Below are 13,340 nucleotides of genomic sequence, written 5' to 3' on the forward strand. Positions count from 1 at the left end.
GACAGAATGAATGAATGTGTGAGTGTAAGTAAATAATTTTAATAAAAATATAATGTTTTAATATTTTAATGTTGTATATTTTGACTAAATTTTTGTTTAAAATGTATCATCAGCATTATTTTGTAATCAAATATTGGTAAATATTAAGATCAGCGACTACCGCTCCGATCGCCGTAAAGTTTTTCGTACTAACACAGGTTAACGTAATTTCACCGAAAAAAATAGTCCCGATTATCGCTAACATATAAAAACCAGTTTTACGGCAGTACAATGTGGGCAATAAAAAACACATAAATAACAAGATTTTCGACTATCAAACTAAAAACAATGGCCGACCATGGACGTTTTGATGAATTGACAGTAGCCACGTGACAAACAGGAAGGTTTCCGATTGGCCGGACGGGTCACGTGACCTATAGGACGGCTTCGATTGACCGCCAGACGTACACAAACAAACCCACATGGACAAGGAATAATTAGTGAAGTTATTGACATGGCTTGCGATGGTTCTTGTCACACGCTAAAAAGACCCTAGCTTGCTTATTCAAAATTCAGATCACACGATGCTTGCCCGCTGCGCAGCGCTTCGCGCTGCTTGCTCTTTTAGAAAAAAAATTAACTCGAGCTTGCAAAGTCCAAGCCCAGATCACGCATGACTGCTTACACACACAACACTCAGACAGAACTAACGCAGGTTTCATTACAGGCAAAAGATAAGCGGCGCGCTTTTATTACTGATAAGATAAGACGAGTTTATACTAGAATTAGTACATGGACTACTACTACCCTACGAACTAATAACACCAAAAAAACGAATAAATGCATTGTCAGTCAGGTTTTTCAAATTTTGTTTTTTCCAAAATTTTTTTGCGGGGGGGAGTAAACGGCTACGGTGATAATCGGGACTACTTTTTTCGGTGAAATTACGTGCCCTACGAACTAATAACACCAAAAAAAACGAATAAATGTAATAAATGCACTGTCAGTCAGGTTTTTTAATTTTATTTTTTCCAAAAAATTTTTTTTGGGGGGGGAGTAAACGGCTACGGCGATAATCCGGACTATTTTTTTCGGTGAAATACGTTAACCTGTGTTAGAATGCAAAAAATTACGGCGATCGGAGCGGTAGTCGCTGAGCTTAAGATTTACCCAAATATTAATTTTATACACAGTATAAATTTAAGAGTGCAATTTTGTTTTTGTTAAAAGATTTGTTAGTTTTAGAATACATAGCAAATATTCATTTTATTTTTGAAACACTGTTGATTTGATTTTTATTTTGAAGATTACAAATGGCTTGTACTTACATATATTAATAATCAGGTTAAGTGTAAGAAAGGACTATGTAGTCCTAACTTCGCCTGAAAAAAATAAAGAGAATTTTTCATATCATATATGTACATTGAATGATCATAACTAATAACAAATTTTAAATTTAATAAAATGCTTAAAAATTAACAAAAATATATACATACTATGTAATAATTAAAAATAAAATTTATCAACTAAATATGTAGAACAATTCAAACAAAGTTAAATAAAAAATAAATCAATAAAATATAAGTTTAATATAAGTATTAAATCGGTTTATTTTTATGTTTAAAATAGTATTATTTACTGTTTCGTTCTCTTTTTGATGGTAGTAGGAGTGTACAAGTTAGGCAGAAGACATACAATACAAAACTGGTTTTCCAATTGCCACGGAATATGCCATTTGACAGAGATGAATTTACAAGATGGAATTTACCTATAGACTAACCGCTTTCACATATAATGTATACACTAATATACTTAATACATAATATACACATAACATATAATATATAATCATTCGTGTCTTATTTGATAATAATGACTATTCTTTCTTCCAAGATGAAAGTGTTTCTAATTATTTTAAATGAAGTAAATAAATTAGCATTTCAACCATTAAAGTATCTTCATACCATTATTGTTCTACAAATTAACGACGAAAACTAACAACGCACCCTCAATTTGTTATTTAAAGATGATAGCAACACACGAAGTCGACGTTTTTTCTTACCTTGCCGAAATGTTTCATGAGTACTATATTTAATTTTTATATCCTAACCTATTTGATCTGTTATAAAATTTGTGAATGAAATGCTGAAAATTAAATTCTTTATTACCACTTGTCTTATGCGAAGAACTTTTTAAGTGTATCATGTGTAATAACTCATCATTTAATAGACCTATTTCATTGAGAGGAACTAATTTCACTCTTCAGAACGAATTCCGTTAGCTTCACTTCACAATGACACCCTATTTTCAACGGAATAATCAGCTCATAAAATAATTACAGATGGTACCTTCATTACTGTAAATATTCAAGGCAGATAACAAGCTCGTAGGCAAGTGAACAACCGTACAATACGAGTATATACATTATAATACATTATCTTTATTATTATTATTATTAACTAGTGAGATCTTTAAATACAAAAAAATACTATGTTTATTAGTTTACACATAATCTACATCTTACGAGTATATCTGCTTGTGCATAGCAAACACAAACAAACATATGTTTTTGAGGAAAACTTTGACTAATTGTAAACCGAGTTGTTGTAGTTGTATCACTTTTTAGTAGACGATGTCATGTATTTCGAGATTATAATAAAATATAAAATGAGCCATATTTTGAGTCAGTACTTAACTATACTGAAATATTTTACTTCATTCATTGTAATCTTTTGCGAATCAATAAAATATTTCAGATTTTAAAATTTTTTGTTATTAGTACTTTTTTTAATGTGTAGCACCAAAAATTTGCTCAATGTAGTCAAAAATTATTTTCTCTATCATAAATTAAATAATTACAAATATAATTATTAATCTTAAGTGGCCAGTGCCATTTCCAAAAACTAAGTTTCCTGTTCTCACTACATCAAAACATTGCTTACACTGTTATCTTAGAGAAATATTCCCTTCACTGTGAGGAATATTTCCAAAAACTATGTTTCCTGTTCTCACTACATCAAAAGATTGCTTACACTGTTATCTTAGAGAAATATTCCCTTCACTGTGAGAAGCACCATTTAATCAACAGAGTTTGAAAAAAATGTTTTGGTCATGTATAAGTTTTCTTTCCTTTTTTGCTCTGTGTTCTATACCACTTCCAAAAAATTATATATTTGGTCTTATATGCGTGTACAAGCTAATATAAGGTTCTTGAAATCTTTAATTTAGCTTTTAATAATATTCCAATATTAATATTGAATTTACTTTCACACCTTTATTAGATGCTGATAAGAGTAGTGGGGAGGGATCAGATATCAGCTAATGGAAGAGATCAGTTACTTCTTATCACAATTCAGCACTTCACAATCGGAAATTTAATAAACTCGCTGTACTTATGAACTCCTCACCAAGAGAATAGAATTTAGGCCGTTATTCTTGGCGTATCCTAGGCATACCACCATACCCTAAGGGCAAGTCACTTCCTGTTCTTCGACGTTTCTGTTTATTTGCTTTATTTCTCAATGTGCCTTTTCTGGTTTACGTTACCTTACTTCAACTACATCCTAATTTTTCATTCCAGCGTTTTCTCCTTGGCAATAATTGTTGTTTTCCTATATTATTTATTAACTGTACAGACACAAAATGAGTTCAAAGTTACAATTTCTGTCACTTTACTTAATTTTGTGCTTTCTCTAGCAAATACAAATCATCAAAGACGAACTACAAGGTGGATTTCAAAATTTTATATATTTTAATTGTTATCAGACGAGTTACAAAATGTGTATTTGGGAAGAGTATGTTGATATTTGCAATATACAAAAATGTGGTCAAAGTTCAAAGACTTTTGCCTATTTTCAAAACTTTTTTATTCCGTGCTGAGTATAATCACATCGTAAGAAAGTTAAAGCACAAATTTAGCTAACGGCATTACCCTCCATACAGTATACTTCACGTTAAACTTACTGCTTGACTGACATACCTGCCTGAGTTTACCTACTTTCAAATTTTAGAGATTTGGCATATCTCTGGGTTTCAAAAATTAGTCGTAGAAAAAAATAGATTTAAAAGATACGAAATTAATCTCCCTTGCTGATTGTATTGAAGTACTTTTTTCTTATAAACGCTTTAAAACCTGTCATGTGGAATATATCTTGTCTTATTTAGTAGGGGTTGAAACAAACACCACCAATTACAGTTTTTTTTAACTACCTGAAATTATTAGTAATAAATATAATATTATCATTTTACTCTTAAAACCATAAATGTGTACGAAACACACTTAATTAGGCACACGCATTGCCCTAAGCGCGGATACAGTAATATCAAAATGGTTACTACAAAAATTTAAACGAGTAACCTATATTCAAAGTTAGAAAAATCACTATCATGGAGTATCATGATCAACAACTGAATCGGTGTTTTTTTAACTGGAGAGTTTGTGCCTCACCTCCTTTTGCACTCTAAAAAACGTTATATATTGTGCCCTATTAAATATTTTTTTGTAACTTGTTTTGTATATAATTATGTAATTGCAACGTTTTAGATTTTAATTTCAATAAATTTTAAAATCCTGCCCTTAAAAAAACAACAGTTTTTTTGGAATAAAAATTTATAAAACTCTTTGTATATTTTATAATTTAATGTATTTTAAAACAATATTTTCGTAAATATCTCAAAATAATTTGTACAATTTTATGGGGATTTTAGGTGTTTTGTGTAATCATATTCAAGGAATTTCCCACTTTCAGGCAGTTTCTTCTATATATCTCATGAATAATTCTACGAAGTGTGCATGCAACTTATTCACACACGATACTGCTGTCTTTCATTTCATATTGAATTGTTTTTTTTCTCTAAACTTAATAGTTTTATAAGTACTTTCTAAAAACTGCACACTTTTATCTCTCTTCTTTAAGCACACCCACCCTTCCATAACCACTCGGATTTTTAATATCCCGCGTAAATTTTACACTCTACGCCTAAATACGAAATACTGCAGCAACGTTAGTCTACAAATATTACATTTAAAACCCAAATTATTAATATGGTAAAACGTATGTAAATAAATAATAAGCACACGCTACTTTATAGTTTTTTATGAATGAAATTGTTGATCTTTTCGTTTTTATATTTATTGATAGTCAATGTGAAATAAAATTATTATAGACTCAATAAGCTATTAACATTTTTTTCATCAAACAACTGTCTTATTGATTGTAATAAATCACTAAGTTTTGATAAGTTTGATAAGTACAATAGTGCAAAACTTCTAGCAACAATTAGCCCATTACTAGAATTACCAGTTTTTGGAATCTGGCAATGATTTGTGTCTAGTGTTTGACAGTGTAAAATGGCTGCATCGAAACGAACGATTCCGGTTAACGGACCTGTTCGATTCTTTTGTTTAATGTTCATCAGTAGAACCTGACTATCTTACTAATACTTACCTCTCCCTACACTCGCCCCTGATTTCATAATTTCATTTTAATACTCCTTTGAAAATTAAAACTTTTCATGGTAAATTGAGAGTCTGGAAAACTTTAGATATTAAAGTCAGAAGTTTCCTCTTCAATGTTAGTTAATGTTTAAGGTAACTACTTGATAAAGATTTGTAAAGAAGATTGTAGAATATTTTAGTAAAGAATCTTTAGTTGAGTTTTTACTGCAGGAAGAAATTTTTATTTTGCAAAAAAGCCAAATTCATCATTTATTTTTTTGTATGTGAATGCATTTTATATTCCAAACAAGAAGAATTGTAAACACTTTGTATGGTTAAAAAAGTTTGAACGTAAAATTAATACAAAACTGAAGTGACTTTTAATTTAATTTACTTTTAAACCCATGAAATTACATTTCAATATTCGTATTGCTGTGTATCCTTCATAATATTAAGAATTATTAGTTAAAAAAAATTGTACAAGTGTAACTACTCTTAAAATATAATAGGCATCTAGAATAGTTTATTCAATAAGTTTACCATTTGCAAAGTTCTGAATAAAAAAATCACATATAACTAAAAACTTAGTACCTAAAAATCTTACATATATTTATTTGTGGAATAAATATTTTAAGGTTTAGACTGCGTAGGCTTCAAATAAGCCAAATTTATGAAGTGCAGTATCTGAAATTGTGATTGCTTTATGTTTAGAATGGATTTTAACCTTCCCTTTATCGTCATTGCAACGTTTGCGATTTCAGGTAAGCAGTTTATTCTTTGTTTTTGACGATACATAGACTGTGAAGGAAAACAATACTTTTCAGGACATTCGCCATCGTTCAATTTATATTTTTATAAATTAATAAATAGCGCTTCCTCGGTAAGTATGGTAAGCTCGACTTATTGCTTTTAAACTAATCAAAATTGATAAACATATTATTTATTTTGTTTTCTAGACTAATATTTAGTTTGTCGATTGATTCGTTTTAAGAGAAATCCCTCTACAGGTTTCACGGAAAAGTAGGTGCACTAGCACCTATAAAGGAGTGCAATAAACACTGACTCCGATCAGGGCTGACTAAATTCCACTTTTTTACAAAAAAAAATGACATTACACATGTATTTTGCTTATTCCAGACTCAATTTCTAGTATTTTAAAAACTAGTTGTTATATTTTAGAATGACTTAATTTTAGAATCCAATGTGATTATCAGAAGTTAAAAACAAATTATTTCAAACACTGTTTACGACGTAAACATGTTCTGCAGTTTGTCATCTACTAAACGTAAAACTGAGGGTTAGGCTCTTTCAAAAATAATGTAAAAAATAATTTTTGCTGAACCGAAATATAACTCTAGCTTTTAGAATAGATATCGATTAGTGTCATATGATCTCAATTAGAAAGTATATTTCAGCAAAAGTTACAGTTCAGCCGATTCCATATGTTAATACATTTTTGTCGTTACAAAAATAAAAGTTTATTACATTAAAATAAAAAATAAGCACCAGTTACAAGATCAATTACTTCGTTAAGCCTGTAACGGGAAAAATAGAATAGTTGACCTATATTCACAACAATTGATATCAACAATATATTATTGATTCTTAAAAACAGAGACTAATTTATATAATTGAAATTTCAATAATACTAATGTATTTCAATTAGAATATTAATTTAAGGTCAATTTGACTTTCCACTTAGTGCAGTCTTGAAATTTGAAAGTAGTATAAATTGTTTAATAAGATTGATTAATTTGTATACACCTGTATTCTTCTTTCAGCTGTTTATGCTGTGGAATGGGGTCAACCTCATGGTAAGTAATGTTTCATATTTTTGCATATATTATTGAGTTCACAGTAAAATAACAAATAAGGCAGGTATAAAAATTATATAAAAAAACTTTAACCGTTATTAGTGTTAGTTGTTCAGCAATTTCTAAGGTTTATTTGTCCAATTTAAAAAAAATATATCTGTTTTATTAACAAGGCGCATTATATAATACAATCCAATTTTCATTTTGATGTTTTAAATCTATTATGTTGTACTACAATAATTTAAACGTTAACCATTAATTAGCATCTTTTAAAGAAAAACAATTAATAGACGGCCTTTGAACAGGTGAAATTAGGACTTTCTATACCAACAGGATGTTTATTTTATCAATGAACTTTTATAACAAACATTCACAATAATTTGTGAGACATTCTTCTTTCTCTTAACCATTCTAGTAGTTTTTTACTCCAGCAGCATTTTAAGTAGATTTTATAATGAGTTTTTTTTTTTAACTTGAAGGGAAGTGAACCTTCCAAAGCATTCTCTACTACAAGTGAGCTTCGAAATCGCAGTCTTCACTCGTAGTTATGTAATAAATTTATTTTGTTTCAGTTAGGTTCCAATCTTACTACCCGATACCGGAGTCTGTGTGTAACATAACAAGTTACGAGGACGGTACAGCAGAGTATGTCTTCGTGTGCCACGACGATGACTTCAACCTAGACTTGTACTCTTACCCCGATGATCCAAGGGTCATCCTTTTGTTCGACGAGTGTGGCGAAATTTGCGGTATTCGTGCATGTGTTAGTATTAAATTGTAACTATTTATTTGCCAGGTACTAAATGAGAAATGTTTTACAGGTTTTATGTACAAAGTTTATCAAAAAAATCTTTACATTTTTATATATACGCTTAAAATAGTATCTTTCATCTACTGCTTGACAACCCATATCAAATATATGTAAACTGCTTACAAAAAGACACTGGGAGATTTTAGTTCACGCAGAGTGGGGTAATATACCCCTCCGCCGCTGTGATGCCGCTCTCTCCCCATCACTGCTTGGTACTCGCCCGCTTGCTCTATCCCCTGACCTGACAACTGCTACTTAGCGGCTAACATCACTCCAAAACGCAAGCTCTCTGGATACGGCTATGTTTACATTAGTCTGTACAAATTAATTTTTTATGCTTGTATAGGCGTATACACAAAAATACAATATACTTGTAGTATAGGTAAGTAGCTGCCGTGTAAACAAAATGGCGCGAACAAGACACGATCCACACAGCTGATGACACAGAAACGAGGAGATGCTTGTCCCACTCCCCACCACTGGAGTGGGGCCCCCCTGCGCGTGAATGCTCAGATATTGCTTCGGCAAAGGTTTCTTTGCGAGCGGTTTATTTATAATAATAATGCAAAGACCACGAGCTGCGCAACAAGGATTCAGTGAGAAGCATATCTTCGTAAAAACAAAAACATTGAAAATGATTTTGCCTGTATACAACTAACATTTCTTGTAAATTTCTATGACTCTATAACTCAATTCCTTATCGATATATCCTCTAGAGTGAAAGACCTCGCGGACGTTCAGCTATGTTCCTTTGAGGGAAATGAACCACCATCGAATTCGATTTTTGTAGGGAAGAAATTGAATTGCATTCAAAATGTCAAGTATATAGTTCAATTCTTTCTCAAGATTTTTTCAGATACGTAGAGAAAACAAAGATTTAGCCAGCTCAATGATTAATTTTTCGTTAACAACACTGTATTTTAATAACGTAACGCATTTTGCCAGTTATTTAATGTAATCTGTGAGCAGCTGAATTAAATGTCTCTCGATCCAAGATATTATATTTTTAATTATTGTGAATAACGTCATCTTGTAACCACATGGGTTGGATTCGAATCACATATTGGTTAAGTGTTTTTCAATCACCAACAAACAACAAAAATGAATTAGTTAGTTGTCGAATAAAAGTTTATTTTTTAAAGAGATATATGAAAATCTGCACCACATTACCGTAATTTTCAAAGCATCAAAACAGAAACACGTATTTCTAAAGCAGTTCAATTAACCTAGATATAACTCAAAAAAGTTTTCATCTAGAAAGGAGAGAGTTGGGAATAAAGCTCCATGTTTATGGCGTAATTCTGACTGAATTGAGTATCATTCCAACGCCAGGTTTTTAGTATTATCTTACTTAAACATCCATGGAGTGCATTCCTTTTCATCTCAATGTGTGCAGTATAACATTTATGAAAAAAAATATCTCTACGTTCACCACGGTCAGGAGTAGCGGTCATGAGCTGCATTCGTGTTTTTTATTATTATAACTATAATTCTTAGTACTAAGAACTAACTTCGAATTCTCAATTACACTTTCATATCTCTACACTATTTTCTTGACTCTGGCAGTTTCATTTATATTTATTAATTTACATTATTCAGTTTTCCTATAATGGGAAAATGAGTTCGGTATTAATGTAAAAACGTTTTATTTAATGTCGATGTTATTTGTAGTAAAATTACTACTTCTCTTACTATTAGAGGATATTGCTTCATTAGCAGGAATACATTTATTGCGTAACTAAACTCCTAATTTAACATGCGAGTTTATCACTTTGTATAGTTCTTACAGTAGATGAATAATGTCTAACTTATTTGGAATTAACCATTGTCTTCTGTTAACTATATTTACAGTACATTAAAACTGACATACCTAAAAGAGCAGAGTCTCAAGGCGTAGCCTTCAACTACAGTTATGAGGATAAAGGAACATATCGTAGCTACACTTACTGGGAAATCGATGTTTGGTGTGTCGACACCCTGTTCGCCTCTCCAGGTTTGTACTTACAGCTGCATTGTTGTTTTATTAAGTCAATACAACCTTTTTGTTCTCTTTTAAGCCTCAGGCTATGTAGGCTTCGATGTACACTGGTTTATTTTCAAAGTACACACACTGTTTCGTGTCTATACAGTATTGGCCCTCCCCGGGATTTGAATCCGTGATCTCTCAGTTAGAGAGAGCCGAGACTATAACCATTAGTCTACGGAGGAGGAAATTTCAATCTTAATCAATTTAAATAACTTCAATTTATTTTTAATGGGTGTATTAATTTTCTATACTAATACACTGATTTATTTTGTTGGTAGAAACTCTGGCAGCAGGCTGTCGAAGTACTGAAGTAAGTGAGCTCTATGTGGTTTTGGAGGATTATATATTCACGAAGTTAGCAAGAAGTGAAAGTGACATAGAAAATCAAGGATTCACTAAACAGGGCTGCTTGGACGGAATGGGTAAGGGTTTATAATAGAAAGGTTAAGTAATAACTCACAAATTTAGCCACAAGTGAGAGTGATATAGAAAATCAGGGATTCTTTAAACAGAGCTCCTTAGACGGAACGGTTAAGGGTTTACAATAGACAGGGTAAAGGGTACCTCACGAAGTTAGCAAGAAGTTACTGTGAAATAGAAAATCATGGATCCGTAAAACAAAGCTACTTGGACGGAATGGGTAAGGGTTTATAATAGGCAGGTTAAGTGATACCAGTTATTAAATATCCATTGGTAAGGTTGATAAAACCAATTAATTCCAGTTTATGAGAACAAATTATTCTGTTTCGATATTTCCTTCATTACATGCATGTTACAATCTTAAAGTTTCATTAACAAACCGTTTACATTCCAAATTATTTTACATTGTTCAGTAGTACTAACTAAAAATGTTTTGTTGGAAATAAACTTTGATCTTTTTATTTTGATTACATGAAATGAAAATTGTACTGTTTTTCAAGGTTTATTTGTAAACTTGACATAACTTTTTTGTTTTTTATGCCATTAAAAATACTACGACACGTTTTAAAATTCTTTATAGAACAGTTATAAAAGTGCTTAACCTGCTATAAAAAAAACCAAATTTGTTCATCAAATAATACTTTTTTCCACAATTTTACTCAAATATTTTAGAACTTCATGCGCTTTTCTGTCATAACTTCGTTGCAAATGTTTATTCTTATTATATATTGGACTATTTGTAATCCAAGAAACAATCCAACAATTAATATTTAATGTTATTTTACTTTATTACTGGAACTTGTTTGTAATATTTTGAAGATATATTTTTCTTTTTCAATATTTTTCATTGTCCAATCTTTTATTACGAATCTTCACCTAACTCAAAGGTACCTAATGGAAAGGGTGTATCACAGTCTTTCATTTCAAATTTTTTGTACATACTTTGTTTTGACAGTTTTTGACGTTATTATACGAAAATCCCAAATATTAAACAAGTAATGTGTTAAAAGATAATAATAAGAACACAACTAATAATGATTTATTTACAGGACAGCACTACTTTTACAAAATGTACACAGACACTCCATGTAATGAGTTGGTTGGAATTATGGTACTTTATGACTACGGGGATCTGATTGGTGTAGTTCATTGTCCATTTGGTTCGTTTACATCCGACCATAGAGTGTGGTTCGAGGACCCAAACGTACCCATATCAAAGGTTCGTACAATATTATGCAAAATGGTAATTTATGAACAAGGTATCCTTATTCGTGTAGTCCATAGTTGGTTTGCAATATTCACATCCAAGCAAAGAGTGTGGCTCGAGTATCCAGACGACCCATATCATAGGTTTGAAAAATGTTACGCATTATCAAGGTATCCTGATTGGTGTATTTGATAATTGAAATCAGGATTACACTCCCTTTAGGTAGAATTTTAATATAAAATCTGCTTATTTCAATCGCCCTCATGGTAGCACTTAACAAAACTTTCTGCGTAATTTCACCGAACATGACCCCCAGACTCAAAACCACTCCCCGTCCAAAATGTTTTATATATATGAGAGAGAGAGAGAGATTTTCAAGATATTGCGTACATGTAAATGACAGGAAAAATTAATATTCCAGTTGCCACAAAATCTAGTTACTTCTTCCGACAAAGCCGGAAGCACTATTTTTACCCATTTCCCAATTCATTGCATATTTTTAATTAATGTTTAATATAAGACTCAATAATAAATAACTCAAGGTTTTTATTTTCAGACTAAAACATACTGCATATCGCTAATTGTACATGATTAAACTTTATAAATGTAAATACTTTAAAGTAAAATATTTAGTTCATTTTTTCGACCTTTTGTTATATTTTAGGGTTATAAATTTATTTATTCCATTTAATTTTTAAGATTTATTATAATAGCCTTCTACAACATTCCACATTAACTCATTTTTTCCATAAGATCATTGCTTTATTTTGTAAAGTTTAATGAATTTATGAAATTGCAATTGTGATCACGCCAGAACATGTTCTGAAAAGTTTCTTGCCTAAGACCAAGGCATCATGAATGCAGGTGGAATGTACATTACTTAAGATGTAATAAATGTATTTTATTATGTTTTAGGTTATATCCCCGAACGCCCCTCAATGTTTGTACGACTTGATCCCGTACTTCGGGATCTCTGCTATTCACATTTACATGAAAAAGAATCCTCGTGAAACCTATTGCCCTTAGCCTTATCTCTACTGTTATTGATCCTGTATCCAGATTCAATAAATTGTTTTTCAATTTCAATTATCATGTATAGAAAGCTACAGATTGTATTAAATAAACGGAAAGAATAAAATTGAGTAATTTTTATCTTTGTAACACTATATGTTTTGACTAGTCAATAACTAACTCACTGCTACTATAAATAAAAAGCTGAATAGTTTTACATCCTAAATATGCTTCTTGTATATCTATACGCTTCCAAACTGTATATGTTGATATACTTTATGGTAGACGGTAAAGGTTTTGACTGTTTTAAACTCGTTTTTAGAGGTAAATTAACACAAACCAGTTATGGAAATAATAATATTGTATACTGGACAGTATACAAGGTGTAAACAAACCACCATGGTGCATGAAGCAAATATACTTCATGCCTTTTTATTTAGTGCTATCCAAATTCATATTTTTAATTATGCCTGAATAAATTGAAGGCGTTGTCTTCCATTATTATGATGATTATAATATATAGGTGGTACAGTTATTGACAAAAATATCCAATAAAATATATTCATTACATACAAAATTATATGTTCCTTTAAGATAGTCAGTTAGAAATTAGTATTTTCTTAAAATCTTTTCAA

General features: G+C 30.8%; 1 protein-coding gene across 2 annotated transcripts; it reads left to right on the forward strand.

The window, feature by feature from the left end:
- The first annotated feature begins 2,266 nt into the window (after positions 1 to 2,266).
- Positions 2,267 to 12,836, forward strand: LOC124355054. 2 transcript variants are annotated; one of them, XM_046805965.1, is made up of 8 exons: positions 2,267 to 2,369; positions 6,128 to 6,177; positions 7,198 to 7,230; positions 7,803 to 7,993; positions 9,893 to 10,034; positions 10,346 to 10,489; positions 11,537 to 11,706; positions 12,610 to 12,836. In XM_046805965.1, the coding sequence occupies exons 2-8, from the start codon at positions 6,129 to 6,131 to the stop codon at positions 12,718 to 12,720; spliced, it is 840 nt and encodes a 279-aa protein (XP_046661921.1). In that variant the 5' UTR covers positions 2,267 to 2,369; position 6,128; the 3' UTR covers positions 12,721 to 12,836. The 2 variants fall into 2 exon arrangements, with proteins under 2 accessions (XP_046661921.1, XP_046661922.1); XM_046805966.1 differs by having other exon boundaries at positions 2,357 to 2,394.
- Positions 12,837 to 13,340: the final 504 nt, after the last annotated feature.

The sequence above is a fragment of the Homalodisca vitripennis genome, chromosome 2 (assembly GCF_021130785.1).
Source record: "Homalodisca vitripennis isolate AUS2020 chromosome 2, UT_GWSS_2.1, whole genome shotgun sequence".
Classification (NCBI taxonomy): Eukaryota; Metazoa; Arthropoda; class Insecta; order Hemiptera; family Cicadellidae; genus Homalodisca; species Homalodisca vitripennis.

What these genes read in the sequence shown, in the direction of transcription:
- LOC124355054 (XM_046805965.1), top strand. Translation starts at nt 6,129, where the DNA reads ATGGATTTTAACCTTCCCTTTATCGTCATTGCAACGTTTGCGATTTCA. An exon ending in TGCAACGTTTGCGATTTCAG is followed by an intron (nt 6,178 to 7,197) that starts GTAAGCAGTTTA and finishes TTCTTCTTTCAG; the next exon opens with CTGTTTATGCTGTGGAATGG. An exon ending in CACCCTGTTCGCCTCTCCAG is followed by an intron (nt 10,035 to 10,345) that starts GTTTGTACTTAC and finishes TTTTGTTGGTAG; the next exon opens with AAACTCTGGCAGCAGGCTGT.